Below are 15,819 nucleotides of genomic sequence, written 5' to 3'. Positions count from 1 at the left end.
CCATTTTTCGCGAGATCTCTACGCAAACAAATCTGTTTTATAGGGTAAAAGAACAATTTTTTACAATATCAAATCATTTCAGTAACGAAATCGAAACTAAATAGTTAAATCGTAGTAACTATCAGCTAAAATTCTTTGCATTTCAAAAATCTTTGTAATTATCAGTTCGTTTGAATATATATATCAGAATAAAAATTAATATCAAAAGCTAGTTATTATTTAATGTCGCATGTCTACTTCCATTCTAATCTCCACAGAGTAGATTATTAAAATTATAGATTGTGAATATTTATATTTCTTCCTACTTTTATTAATATCGAATTAAATAGATTTTAGTTCCTGCAGAAATTCTGTAGAAGGAGCCACGCGAGATAAATGTGAAATCACAATGTTTTTGAAACCTTTCAAACCCGTAAAAAGCTACAACGTATTTATATAATTATTGAAAGTGTCCGAGATGGAACAGGTTGCACAATTCAGTACAGGAAAGGTTAAATGTTATCGCGGCAATCGATCGTGGTCCGAGTGATTTCGATGCGTAGTCAGCGGAATCATGCTGGAGACTTGAACGAGCGGTAAACGGTATCGTCCGGGAGACTTCAACGCTTGGTCAAGAGACGTTCATTTCTTCTTTCTATAAAGTATCAACCTTTTCTGTAGAATTTTGTAATGTAACTCTTTGGACATGTTTCTACAAATTCTTACTGGAAAATTCACAATCAGACTGCAAAATATTATGGGAAATCAAAATTGTTAGCATTGATTGCAAGACGCAAGAGCTACATAGACATTTCTTTTTTTTTTAATATTTTAAACATTTCCACTGTTGTTTCGATCAATTTCTGTCAGAAATGCATAAAATCAGCAGACTGTAATATTTTCGAAGTTTTTTTTAATTATCGGAATTTTATTATCGGAAATATATTATCGGAAAATTAAAGAGCCGAGACGATTAAAGAGAAAATCATTAGCCAATTTGACACTAACTATACCTTAACTCTTCGTATTATATCACAATGACTACAACAACGTGTCATACCTACGATGAAAGTTTATTAATACCATCTATGAAATATTAATTCTTCTAAAAACATTTTAATCAAGAAATAAAAATTACATCTTTCAAAGAAATATCTTTTAAAGAAATCCCGCAGTCAAAACAATTTCCTGCGCGAACGCAAAATGACTCTCCCCTCATTGAAATCTTCGACTCCGGCTAAATTGATAGATAAACGCCCTGTCTACGAACACGTCGCGCCTCCTTATAGCCGTGAAGCCGTTTCAGCTACTAATGGGACACCGCGAGTCAAGACTGTTCCAACTTGGTTATCCCCGGGGCCGTGTAATGTAGTCTTTCCAAGAGTTTATGTCTTTACTTATTCGACCGGTATCTACGAAGTTCCAGGGATCAGCCATTTAGAGTACCCGGCGAGCCCCGGGTGGGGAGGAGGAGGGAAGGGGAGGAGGCGAGGGGATCCTTCGGGCAAACTGAACGGCTCAATCAGCCGGGGCATGTGCCTACCGGGTCGGCCGATTACTTTCCCCCCCGCGGTGTCATAAGGACGAGGAGAGTTGAGGAAAACGAGTCACGAGAAAAAGTTGCCTGGGTGGCCGGGCGGCTCGGGGATAAATGGCGCGTCGTGGTCGGTGGCTTTTAGCTAACGAGTCGCGGGGATGATCGGCTCGCGTGTGCACACACAGAGGAGGACTTCAACGGCGAGACAGAGAGACAGAGACAGAGACAGAGACAGAGAGAGAGAGAGAGAGAGAGAGAGAGAGAGAGAGAGAGAGAGAGACACGGAGCTGAAAATGAGTCAGTCGCCGCGCCACGGACGCTCGCCGGTATTTCTATCGGTTCTAATGTAGCGATACACGCGGCCTGTTAACAACTCTTTTCTGTTGGGCGCGATCACGGCCGCCGCGTGAAACAAGATAAGGGAAAAAACGATGGATAAATAACGGAGGCCGCTTCCACGGCTGGCCACAAGTCGTCCCGGGGTACAAGAATTCCTAAACGACCGGCGGCGTGTCGGTCGGGTGGGTTGCCGCCGAGAAACGAAGGAGAGAGAGAGAGAGAGAGAGAGAGACGGTGGAACGCGGATGTTGCCGGAACACGGTGGACCGGGGCCCGTGTTACCGAGATAAGGGGCCTAACTTTGGGCATAGTTCGGTAAGTGGCGGAGATAAGCCGGACGCCATCGGGGATGACCGTGTCTCCTCTCCCTTTTCGACCGGGACGATAGGACACACGCGACAGTCTGTCTCCGCGTAATCGCCGTCGCTTGTAATCTTAATTACCCGAAATACCGCCGTGGAATCGCGTAGGTCGGTGCATCAACGCCGGCCATCCTCTAACTCCCCCAGCCCGCAGAGAGAGAGAGAGAGAGAGAGAGAGAGAGAGAGAGAGAGAGAGAGAGGGAGAGGGAGCTTGTTAAGTGCGAGCCTCGTGAGAACTTTAAGTGTCCGCTCGCCGCTATCGTCGGAAATGGGTTTCGACGATACACCTGCGGTTCGGGAGTATCATTGTCCACGGAAACCGGCCATCGACAGGCTAGAATTAAGCCCAACGGCGACGATGCGGAGAATCGCCCGTTTCGAGAGATACGGAGAGCCGGTTTCGGGATCGATCAGTTTATTTCTTGTACGAATCAATCCGAAATCGGAACATCCCTAACATTATACCTACCAGTGCCGTTTCGACCGATTTCGTAGTTTTTATTAACAAATTTTTGCTTTCACAAAAACTCTTTCGTGGAGAATTTTTTGTTAAGGGGAATCGAATACTTTTTCTTTAGACATTTTTATCTTTTGATTGATGATTATGTTCCTCGTAGTTTGGCATCTCTTAAAAAGTTTAGCATGTTCTCCGTATAACTCCGAGACGCGTGGGTATCGTAATTATAATTTTTTTAACGTACGATAAAAGCGAGAAAGAGTGCCATAAATCCAGTCCCGTGATTCTTATAAAATAGCAAACGTCGGTCATTTGCTAAACCCATACAAATTGTTCTCAAATAAAAATTAATTGACTTCGAAAGACCGGTGATTTGATAAAACAACCAACGATTTCACTTTACACGTCGAAATCTCTTCCGCTGTTCGCGCGTAAACCGAGAGGGGCGGGCCGATCAGGAAACGAAAAGCATCGAGCCGCTGGTCTAATTAAAATCGTGCCGCGCGATCGAACCGTATAGGGAAGCGTAGATTGGAAAACGGCCAGCTTTCCAGGCGCCCCGAGTTTCTTTAATCGCGAAGTCCCAATTATCTCACCGATTTAATTTATAGCAACACCTCGGCGATGATTTACACAGTTCGTTACGCGGTGCAACCGCTTGTAATTTATGCGCCGGGTAATTCGTTCCGCGGGCACTGTCAACGCGATAGCACCCGCCGGCAAGATAGTAATTAATTCCGTTCCAATCATCGTTAGACTCGCGGGCGCGACGCTTGCGAAATCGTTTCGCTCGCGAACTAATAGATAGGCACGTTCGCGCGCGAGGCCGTTCGCCGATCTAAGGTGTTTCGCGTCGAATGCTAAACGCGGCTATTATACCCGGTCGCTCCTCGCCGCGGATTAATGATTCACGCGTTCCGTCCAACTGCCGTTTATTTACATATTATTAACTCGCCGCGCCGGGTTAATTAATCGTCCGGCAATCGGCGCCGTTAGGATGCCCATCCGTTTCGCAATACCTTCTCGCGCCGTGTCCTCTGTCTTACGGTTTTCGTGTATGATTCATCGTGTGCTACATTTCGTATTTAATTAATATTCTCTCTCGCCGGACGTCCAACCGCAAACAGGCACTTCGCCGAAGGTGGATGTGACTTCATTCGACTGGATTGCTGTCTACCAACGAAGAAGCGAGAAATTAACGACACTAATTGTCTTTAGTTAAATAATGTACCGATACTGATGGAGAGTTCTACGAGCTCCGGTTTAGGAGGTCAAAGTATCCGTAGCGCATTTTTATTGGAAATGGGTATTTAAATACATTTAAACTAAGGTGTAGTTTTAAATAAAAGAAACTTTATTTTACGGTGTGTGAGGAAGCTCTTTTCTATGCAGATGCTTTTTTACGACTGACCGTGGCCTTTCCGAAACCCCGAAAAAAAAACTCCGGTCCCCTCGTAATTCGAAACTGTTATGCTTGTGCCTCGCAAGGCCAAGCACTTGTACGAGGTGTATATTTTCCTATCTTAATTTCCATCGCTTCTAAGAACATTGATTTGTTTTTGTCCATGCACAAATATCGTATTGTGGGTAATACGTAATATTCCAATAATTTTAAATAATTCTTAGCTAAGAAATTAAGCTTTACTACAAATTTATTATGCATATAAATATCGAGTTAGTCAGGCTTGCATTAAGCTTAGAATTACGCGAAATTCTGCGTCGATGCAACGACCGTAGACAAAGACTTCCCGTTGGCGAAACGATCGTCTGCGAGGCGACCGTCGAAGAACAAACGTCGGCGAAGCGGCAGACAGCTGGTCCCGGTTCGAAAAAAAATATCTATTACAGAATTAGAATAAGTAATTCAGCGTGGGGAGGGGAACGCCGACGGTTCGGCCTCTATTGTTCCAGCTCCTATTAATTAAATTGCCGCCGACGGTCCTAAAATATCCGCTTTTAAGGGTCGAAACAGTCGCGCGACTCCGCTCCGACCGAATTTATTCACATTCCACCGGGGCCGCAAAACAATTCCCCGGCGTGGCGTGGATTAGCCGCGAGCGGGCCGATAAATACGGGAACACGTAACGAATCGGGGGGGATGCGCGCGCAATCAAAGGGACGCGCGCGCGCACACGGACGCGCCAACGGTAGCCCTGCAGCGCGCGGGGACCCGTTCGCCAATAAATCTGCGCGGGCGAGATCGACGCCGAGATTAAAAGTACGCGGCTCGGGAAGCGTATAAAAGCTGAACGGGGGTCCCCGGCGAGGAGGGTCCACGTAAAAATTTTGCGGTCGCACGAAACGCCCGCTCTCGTTTGCATCCTTCCGGAGCTCTCGCACTTCGCCGGGCGCGACACCCCGCTTGCTCCTTTTTTTCCCCCCCGGGTCGGCCGAACATGCGACATCCTTGCTACACCCCGGCAAAACGACCACCACGGAAGGATGGATCCACCGATTAGATCTCCGGATCAATTACTTGGGCAAATCTTTCCCTTACTCTTGTATAATTCGCTACGATCGTTAAGCGTACAAACAATTTTTCTACCGTTCGAAGTATGTACACTGTTCGACGATGTTGTTTTAGATAAAAATTGACCAACAATCTGAACGACGCTTAACTCAGCGAAAAATCATCGGGGAATGGTGGTATTTCTTTTAACCCTTTGCACTCGAATGGTGACTCTGAGGCACCACTAAAATTATTCTATTACGTTCGAAAATAATTTTTATAACAAAAAAGGTTTTTGAGTAGTGAAAAATTGTTGAGTAGTGAAACTGTTGCTACGAGTCGCAATAATCAATTTCGTATGCATAAAAGTGCATAGATTATTTATTGATAGATTTATTTATTGATTATTTACAGATTTATTGCATAGATTAGAAATACTATGAATCAGGAATATTATTTTACATTTACAGTCAAAATGGCTTCGAGTGCAAAGGGTTAAAATCGATTTTACCTCTCCTGTAAAATAGTTTAACAAACCCGCGTTCTCGAGGCGCGAAATTCTCGGCCCTGTAACTTAGCAACGTCCGAGGAACGGCTCGGGCAACACGGGGGTCCCCGCGAAAGGCTGCGGGGGTTGGTACGGGCGGGGGTTTTGCGAAGAGGCCTCGTTACGCGGCCGGTATTCGGGCGCGTACGCGGGTACGTCCGAGATAAGATCGGGCCCAATCCGAATATACGTAGCCGCGGGCACGTAACGCGAATTAAAAGGATGACTCAGGGCGAGGATGGGCCCCGGTTTCCGAGGCGCGCAAGGGGATATCCTAACGAGCGCGGCCGATTGAACGACAAAGCGCGGCAACGCGGACCGTTCCCGAACCGATAAATGCCACTCGCCGCGAAGGGATGGAGCTGTCCGCCGCGGCGAGTCAGCGCGCGGCCCCGGCTTCCATCATCGCCACGCACCACGACAGGTAATCCAACGTTGTATTACAATCAACGGGGGCCCGGCGTTGCGCGTTCTAATTGGCAGTCTCTCTACCCTCCCGGCTCGTTTCGTGGCGGCATCGCGTGATTAGCGCGGAGAGCGTTCGCCGCGGCGCCTTGCGCCGGGCCGCCGCATCTACGCTGATTTCGCCTTTCGTTTCAGCCTTCTCCTTTTTTGGGTTCGCCCGTTTTTGATTGCGATTGGTCCGGACCGCGGATTTTATGCGTCTGAGATAAAGATCGGCAGGTGGGATTCGAGACAAGAAGGATCGAAAGACGCGATACTATTTTTAACTAGTTAATCACGCTAGATTTACGGGACACTAGAAACAGCTGTTTTATATTGAACGTGTATTACAATTTAATGTTTTATTTTCAGTAATATGTAATATTTTCCAGTACCAACCGAATCAAAGTATTCAATTATTATCCAAGTGTAAGCCAAAGTCTTTTATTGATTCAGTTTATGGAATAATTATAAAGTTATACCTTTATAAATATTATCGCAATCGTTGCATTTGTCCTTCGAATATTTGTCAACGAATAGTTGAATTTAGCTCCTGTACGGTATCGCAGAATCCGTATGTAATTGCTCTACAACTTCAACGAGACAGCAAGGTCGCTCTTAAACTGTACCTCGAACAGCACGACTTCGTTTTAACCCCTTCCCGTGCCATTTAGCTCGAGGAAACTCGGGCCCGAGCGGTCCGCATCAACGCGCGCTAAGCAGACCAGACTGATGTTTGTAAACAGTCGCAATACGATCCGAAATGACCGCAATGCCTGTGATATAGTCACTTTTACGCGATACTAAAATATCACGGCCTTCACTACACACTTTTGTACCTTGCATTTTAAAGGGGTTTCTTAAATTTTAATAATTGAACCACTTCGTAACAGCAACGACAAGAATCCTGCCTAACTGTTCTGAGGTACTGAGAGGAACTAACATTCGGTCACGAGCGTAACGGGCAAAAAATCAGTCCGCGAGCTCGGCTTGTTATGTTTACGTTTGGCCCAAGTATGTGTTCGCGACACAGACTCGCGATGTTTATGTTTGGCCCAAGTATCTGTTCGCGAGTCTGACTCGCGATGTTTATGTTTGGCCCAAGTAACTGTTCGCGAGTCTGACTCGCGATATCCATGTTTGGGCAAAAATTTTCATCGCGAGTCTGACTCGCTAAAGTACGGGAAGGGGTTAATGGAAGCGCACTCAACGAAAAGTCGATGCTAACTCGACGTCGTATAAATTATCAGTGTAGCAACGACTTTGGAATGTTCAATTAATTCCTGGAGAATCCGATATCGTAAAACATAAAGCTTCCATGCCCGCATTCGTTAGCATTCTTACTGCCCTATATGCAATTTTACCGATGCAGAGTCTACTTCGAGCCCTGATCAGCTAACCAACGTAATTTTCGCGTATATTCGTGTCGCGCGTTCTGTATCTGTCGATCACCGGCGGCCCGAGATAATGGTGATTTCCGAAGGAAACGCGCCGCCTCGAGGCGATTCTGTCTACTTAGCATCCCGCGTGCAGCTTATTCCGCCTGGCGTTTCACGCTGATTACAGGAACCGCGGGACTACGTGCGATTACGTTGTTGCTTTAAACAGGCCCGCGTTCGCCTGATTACGAAGCTGCCCGGGAAAATGACACGGCCGCGGAGGCTCCTTACGGGCCACTGAATCGGCGTTTCGAGTCCGACCTCCTTCTTTAACTAATTGCGAGCTTGTAGTCTATACGGGCGTATCATCTGTTCGGAAATCGACGCGGCTACTCGCAGATCTGCCGATCTTTATACAGTATTATTACAATTACAGTATAGTTCGATAACTGTATTTATCGTTCGTCGTGCAACATATTCTAAAATAGGCGTAACACTTGAAATACCTGTAATAGTGCGACACCGTTTCAAACGTTTCATTTTTCGAGCAATTTAGCAATTTATGGAAAACATAGTAGAAAATGGACCAACATCATTTACGGAGATTACCAGCATTAACCCTTTGCACTATATCTTTTAGAACTGGGTTGATTAGCACATTTTCGTCCTTAATAATTTCCTTAATTTTTGTTTCGCGATTGTCCACATTTACTTTCAATCCCAGATCTTTATGACGGAAGATTCAGAGTTTGTTTCGATTTAATAGAAACGATTGGAAGTCGTATTTAATCAATTCTGTAAGAACTGTTCGTCACGAGTCTTTTATTATATCATTTGTTATTATAGTGCGATGGGTTAAGGTATTCGCAGGTATTCTGATTAGATTCGTCGAAGGAGAATTCCTCTTTCTACCATTCCTCTCTCGAACACTATTACAGCAGGAAATGAAATTCAAACTTTCGGCCATGAAAATGTAAAGCGCCGACATCCGGGCTTATAAATATTGAAGAATCCGGATTTGCATAACTGCCACGGTCCAATTAGTACCGCCATAATGAGATCGCTAATACAATAAATAACATTTGCTCGTGCATAAATCGGTAAGATAAAATCCCGTGATTTGCATGTGCCCGAAGTAAATTAAATCTTGTAGAACTAGAGAGGAAATTTGCATTAATTCGCAGCTCGCCGTGATTCTCTCGCCGACGAGATTTCGCCGCGACGAGGTGAATAATTCCGTGATTTTTGGGACCTTGTTTTTATAAGAGTATAATAATTCTCACGGAATCTCGTAATTCCGTTTTGGCTGACACGATTTTTGTTCGCGCAACGCGGGATAATCGGTTCCGTTTATTTCATTTTCAAATAATATATTATATAATATCTCCATTTTGAAATAATATGTGCTGTACTTTTAGTTGGAATTTCTTATGCAGATATCAGTTCGTGAATTCCATATCGCAGAAAATAAAATAAATACTACACTGAAGCTACCGAACTAGTCGAAAAGATTGGTTTCTAATTTTCTCTCTTACGTTTTCAGATATTATAAAAATAAATTTTTCGATAAATTCTTTCGTTCGATATTCTAATAAAAATTGTACAATTTTGAATAACTAAAAATTGTACAAAGTTTAAATAAAGCCAATCTCGACGTTGTTATAAATATACATAAATATTATAAATATATATATATATATATAATTCGAGTTTAGGACGCGGTAATTCGAGCGTTAAATGAAGAGATTCCAGCTGAAGAGAGCAGCTTCTTCATCGGCGGCGATTACACGCGTCCGCGAGTATCTCTTCACAGGCGACAAAAGATCCTCGAAATATTCGCTTCATGAACGCCTCCGGACTCCCCGTAGCGTCTAAAAAGTCGTCGGTCGGGCCGCGGTTTTTGTCGTCGCTCGCGCGAGTCGCGAGGGTTCTCGAGCGGACAGAAGCGAGTGGACGGCGTCGCCGAGGCCCGGCGAGAGAGAGAGAGAGAGAGAGAGGGTTCGAATTAAGTTCTCTCTGTCCGTTCCGTTCCTCGCTTTCCGCCTCCTCGAGCGGCCGAGGAACTCCGGAGACGGAGGCGCGATCGCGTAATTATTACGTCGCGGCAGATACGAAGTGACGCGATGATTACCCCATTCGCGGGGCCTCCTTTAAGGAGCCGCGCGGGGTCCCGCGCTCCGCCGCGGCCCTCCTCCTTCTCAACGGGGTCCCCCCCCTTCGTCGCGCGTCCCGTTCCGCAATTCGCCGTTTATCCTCGCAAGTCCGCGGCGTAATCGCCGCGGTTTCGGCGAGACAATGGCGATTCTGCCGCGAAATCAACCGGCGATCGCTATCTCGGCACACGAAACGCGTCCCTGGCGTGCCCCCCCCCCCCTCCCTCCCACTCCCCGCCCTCGCCGCCCGTGATTTATCGCTTTAATAACAGTATCGAGCACGGCCGCGTAGCTTATTACCGGTCATCCATCACGCTGCTTCGCGGGAGGATCGTTCGATTTGCTGGAAATAAATTTCAATTTTGTTCCACCGGCTCATCTGGGACCACGGCGTCAGTCGGCGAGCTTCTTCCTGGAATGACGTGTGCGCGCCGTTCCCGCGAATGGCCCGATAGACGACGGAATCGATTTTAAACAGGATTACGTGGGTAACTACTATTATGTGTGGAACTAGTCGATTCCAAGTTTGGCGAATCGAATACAAAGTATTCCCTTTGTCAGCGTTTGCAAGCGTTTGTATAGCTCCTAATGGTCTTTTGTTACGTCAAACGCTGTGTCAATCATCGATGACTGACACTATACTTTCCGCCTGAAATAAATTTGGGAATCAAAAAAGCGTGTATCTAAGTATTACGTATTAACAAAAAGATTTTTTAACGAGTTCTATTACGACACGGTATCTGCAGGTTTCACAGAATTTTATAACACAGGCTAAACGGAAAGAAAGATAAAACAGGTTTGTCGCTTAACGTCATAGATGTGAAAACGAAATTCTTGCATATATTAATAGAAATTTTTCTAACGCTGATTTATAATAAATGGAATTCCAGAGGACGTAATAAAACATGTTCACGCGCGAATTTTGTTAATTATTTGCATCGCTTAGTATACGCTACGGTGATCACAAAAATGCAAATTGAAAACCAAAGTATAATCTTGGAGAAATCAAGAAAGAACGAAGCAAAAATAATGGTGCTGACTTTTCCTTCGAATTTAGCTTATTTTTATCTATTATCGTTAATCTGTGATAATTATATTTTTTTTTTAAATAGTATTTTACGTCGCATCAATTACACTTGCGGTTATTAGCGACGACTTTTAGTTGGGGATATTAGAGTTTGTTATTGATATTATTAAGTATTGATATTACTGTTAATTATTATTTAATGTTATTTGTTACGATCTATAATTTAATTTTATATAAAGAAACAATTTTGCTCTCATTTCTTCTTTTTTTATCGACCTCTCGAGGTTAAACCAGGCTTTGACGACGCTTTTAATACACATCTCTGTTACTATTGTACTATACCTTTCTCATCCATTGCTACAAATCTACCCGATTTTGTTATCAGTCGCCTGTTAACGAATTTTCCGCGACATTATTTAGCGTCGACAGTTTTGCATCCCTCGGTCAGCGAGCACAGGGGGGAATCGAGCAGATGTTTATTTATTCTCGTAGTGCCGACTATTGAAGGGTTTTTAGAAATTGTCGGTTGTATGGTTAATTGCAGGTCGAGGCGGATATCCAACGGCGTACGGGCGCCAGCGGGAAAAAAAGAGAGAGAGAGAGGGGGGGTTGGTTGGTTCGGCCCTCCTCATTGCACGGTAGAATGCGCCCCGGCCGCCATTTTCGTGGCGGCGCAACAGAGGCGTAATAACTGCTGGAATTCATGGTAATGGCGATAATGCGTGGCTGTGCCGATGGGGCCCGCAGGGGCTGAAACAAGGCGGAGGACGAGCGAGGAAGAGAAACAGGGGGAGGGGGGCCGCCGCCCGGGCAGAGGGTGGGGGGCACCCTGCCACGGTGCCACGTAGCGGAAACTCACGTGTGCCCCCGCGTACGTGTGAACCTCGTTCCGTCAGGGCAGAGAGAGAGAGCCGGCGGTTCTGATTGGCCGAATTCCATCGACCGGATGTGCGGAGCTTGGCCTCCGCCAGGCGCTTTCGTCCCCCTTCGGTCGATTCGATTTCGTTCGAGCCCGGTAACGGCTTGTACACGGTCGCTCGCAGAGACATCGAAACAGCGGAATCGGATCGGTTCGGTTCGACGATCGTGTTCCGCCGTGGACGTATGCAAATTTAAACTTCGCGGCGCAATTTAGGAAAAAATCCGGCTCCCATATTTTGCGAAACGATCGCCCGAATTCTCGTAAAAATTCTCGATAATGTTATTTTACGAGGTATTCCCGTAACTCTCAATTTAACCGGATTTGCATACGCGAAGGACCGCGACTCGGAGTTATATTGTGCGCGCGCGCCGGTTGAAAATGGAATCGACGATTGTGACGAAAAGTAACGCGTTCTCGTTCTTCTTACAAAGACGGCGACGTTTCAGTTTACCACGTACATTATTTTTCATATCACGCGTCGAAACGAACTTTCGAATCGACGAAAATTACTCGAGCTTGACAAAAAAAGAGGTGCGATAAGAAATTCAAGAATGCCAGTTCCACGCATTAACGCAGCGGCGTGTTTATGAATTCGAACATTTTCTATCGAGATTTCGCGCCATTTTTCATCGTAGATGTCTCGGATTCGGTAGATTAAATTTTCATTTACGATTAGACAATTAATCACAATTGAAGCGTGCGGTTAGCGATCCGTCCGGGTAACTGGTTTCACCGGCTGACAGATTTTATAGGCGACCGACCATTACTCATTAGTATCAATCATCAAATATCTTGACAGTTTAAAGAGCAACTCAGCCCACGCTGCACGGTTATTCATATCCTGTTATCACCAGCCTGCTATTTCCTTTTAAATAAACACTTTTCAACGAACGGCCTTTCCCGTGACCATTAGAGCGGCCATTTTACGCAACAACCGATGCGACGGTCGCGATCAAGTTGCGCAAGACGGCTACCTCAACACGCCCTAGTAATTTAGCGCCTGCTATTTTCGAACCGGCTTTCTACATTCTTCAACCCGAAGCCTATTGATTCGCCTGTCAACGTTCGCATTTTTTGCAATTAAAGAATAGGTATTATTGCACTCTGTCGTTACTTTAACATTTGAACGTCTAGAGAACTTTGAACAAAAGATATAGCTTTCTCTAGTATTTGGAGTTCGAAAAACTTCAACGATCAATCTATGCCGATTCAACCCTTTGCAATACCGTAAATTCCTACTCCGGAAATAAAATTCACATTTACGTCAGACTTTTACAATGGCGCTTAACCCTTTGCACTCGAAGCCATTTTAAGCTTAGATTCAAAATTGCTATTTTGACCAGCTGTAGTATAGTACTTAGTATAATTTGCTATATGAGATCGAGACTTGTAACTCGTAAAACTGTTATGCTTTTAACAGAAGACTATTTAATAACGTCAACATTATTTGGTTAATTATGTAACAATTTTCATGGGCCCTTCAGAGGCGCCACTCGAGTGCAAAGGGTTAAATATTGATAATACAAATGCAGAAAGATGCGAATAACATTCACATTTAGACAATTATATCCAGAACCTTCTCAAAAAGTCTAACACGATATCATAGAGTAAAGGGTTCAGCCGAATGCCACGGTCTAATTGTTGGCGTGTGAAACAAAGTGACCATTTGTCATCGTAAATACAAAGTCGTACATTGGTATACATTTTCGTAGAAAATTACGGAATTATTTATGGAATCCTCTATCGCTTTAGCAAAGGGTGAAAGCGGCCGAGAATCGGAGGAGTGGTCGAATCGCTCGGATTGGTCGATTCGTGCCGGATGTGGAGGTCGGGCCGCACCGAGGGCGAGCCCTTGAATTATCTGTCTTAATTTGTCCGTCACGAGAATTAGCGCGAATCGAATGAAGGACGGGGGGAGAGAGAGAGAGAGAGAGGGCCGGGCGAGAGACCGAGAGGAGGCGAGGAGTTTTACAGACACACGGGGCTCGGGCCTCCCATGGTGAGGCCAGCCGGTGACCTTCGACCCGGAGAGGACCGGCCACGTTGAAAACACGGCGGTGTATACACGGTCTCTCGCGTATACGTGAACGAACGAGCGCACCTTCGTTTGTTTTCTTTTTTTTTTTCGCGTATCGAGAGAGACACGGCCCCGGCTCGTATCGATTATGACATCGTCAACAGCTTTCGTGGAACGGTGGACGTTAATGTACCACGCGACGAAATCCATCGCGCGGAGAATGTTAGTCGGCCGGTTCCACCGTTAAAGTTATGTAGCCAGAAGATAGCAGATCGGCCGGCGGATTGATCGATCGATCGTTGGGACTCGTTTGCGAGAGCGGATCGTCGAGTTTTCGCCCTGGTGCCGGTGTTTGCTTAAGGGATCCATATCTTATCGTTCTATTGGTCGTCATCGAAAGCTAATGGGCCGGCTCGTGGCCAAGCTAATGGGGAAGCTCGCCTCGTTTGCCCCCACCCATCTAATAGCCGTCCAGGCTGGCAAACGTGGCGCGACCGTATCCGCAGCTGCCTAACCACCGGACCCCTCTCTCTCTCTCTCTCTTCGAGAGAGCCTCTCCTCGTAATGAAATCGCTAACCCCTTTTTCGCGTGTAAAAAGAGAGGAACGGCAGGCGTGCCCGGGACCGGGGTACAGGCCGGGCCTCCCCCCCTGATAATAGGCATCATTTTCTCCAGTTGTTGTACATCGTTACATCGTGTAATAAACCATCGCGAAAGCTCGCCCCGGCAGGCGTGGATTGAGCTGCGAACACCGCGCGAGAAAATTTCGTAAACACATACGTAAACACGGCGTGCTCTCCACGGTCACTACGGCGCGAGAAATATTTCACGAGTCATCCGACGATTACGGGGGGGTCCGGGATGTCTAACCGACACGATGAAAAGTCCCACTCCTCTGGAGGATCCACTAGACCAGAAAAGCTGTTTGACGAGCAAACAGCACGCAAACACGGCCCGCTGTATATACGGAACGAATCCACGCGGCCACCCGACGTCGCCTAACAGCAACAGTTTCTCTCAACCCTTCTCCGCTGAAGTGCTGACAAGATGAACGGATCGAGCAGATTTATGGGATCTTGGTTTAGGAAAGTCCTCCGAAGAAAAATAGTTTCCACGGAACATCTTAATTCCGTTCGGAGACACTCGACTCGTTTCTTTTCTGTAACGTGGGAAGACCGGTTTATGTTTATTTTATTTAGAGACCCAAAATGTGCTGGTCTTTGGACCTCCGCTAATTTCTACGTTGATAATAACATCTTTTTGATGAACGACTATTTCGTAAACGTAGCGTCTTGTTTTTAATAATTAAACGAATTCATCTGTCCCACAAATCCTATTTATTTTAATATATATTATGTACTATTTTAGAACAAAATCGATCGCATGTAATTACCCTACCATTATTCCATACACAGTAGCGACATGAACAGAGTTCCGAGAAAATTGATAAACCACGAATTTCAAATGAATTCCTAAAGACTCCGGTTTGCGTTACGACGCCGGTGCCGGCGATTAGGCGCGAATCACTCGAATAGCGAGTGGCGAACGTTGGAATTGAATGCGGTGGAATCGGTCGCATCAAAAGCAGGAAGTTACGGTTCGCAAACACTTACCGAGAGTGCCGTCGAGGGAAAAGGAATGCCTGTCGTTCCTCCACGCCCACGAGCACAAATCACAGGTGGTGAGTCCGTCGGTGGTGACACCCTCCTCCGGTAAATAAGGTGGTCTAGGAGGCGGCGGCACGAAGCTTCCTATCACAGCCCAAAGGGAATCGACGTCGTTACCGACGCCCGTGTAATACAGCAATTCCTCCTCGGCAACGCCGGCGAACCAGTCCATGTCGTTAACGCTGGGATGAACGGTGTTGGTGCTTGGCGTGCTCGTGCTAGCTACCGTCACCTGGAACGTTACATTTTTATCACAATTTATAGTCGACGATGTTGGAAGAATTGCTTTATTCGTTATTATTTCGCAGAAGGTATTCCATTTATTTTTATTGCCAGAAGATAAAAAAAAAGAGTGATTATCGGATCAACTGCAAACAGTAAAGGAGAACAACGCGGTCACGAAGTTGCGAAGCGTGTACCACGTGTTCGGGAAGCGTCCCATAAAGGACCGCCCGACAATGTTCGCCTTCTGGAACGCAAAGTTTGAAGTTCAAACAGTTCCGGATAAACACGGTTAATGGAACGAGAACGCGGCGTCC

The 15,819-nt window shown here is 45.8% G+C and overlaps 1 protein-coding gene across 1 annotated transcript in view; it reads right to left on the bottom strand.

Annotated features, from left to right (window-relative positions):
• LOC144473417 (uncharacterized) overlaps nucleotides 1-15,819 on the bottom strand; it is a 139,638-nt gene that overhangs the window by 40,273 nt on the left and 83,546 nt on the right. Inside the window, exon 2 of the mRNA XM_078187267.1 lies at nucleotides 15,227-15,512. Within this exon, the coding sequence (XP_078043393.1) occupies nucleotides 15,227-15,512 (286 nt within the window). The remainder of the gene's footprint in view (nucleotides 1-15,226; nucleotides 15,513-15,819) is intronic.

Source organism: Augochlora pura, chromosome 7 (genome assembly GCF_028453695.1).
Source record: "Augochlora pura isolate Apur16 chromosome 7, APUR_v2.2.1, whole genome shotgun sequence".
In the NCBI taxonomy this organism is placed as follows: domain Eukaryota; kingdom Metazoa; phylum Arthropoda; class Insecta; order Hymenoptera; family Halictidae; genus Augochlora; species Augochlora pura.
The sequence above is the reverse complement of the archived record's forward strand: the minus strand, read 5'-3'. Positions and strand labels throughout refer to the sequence as shown.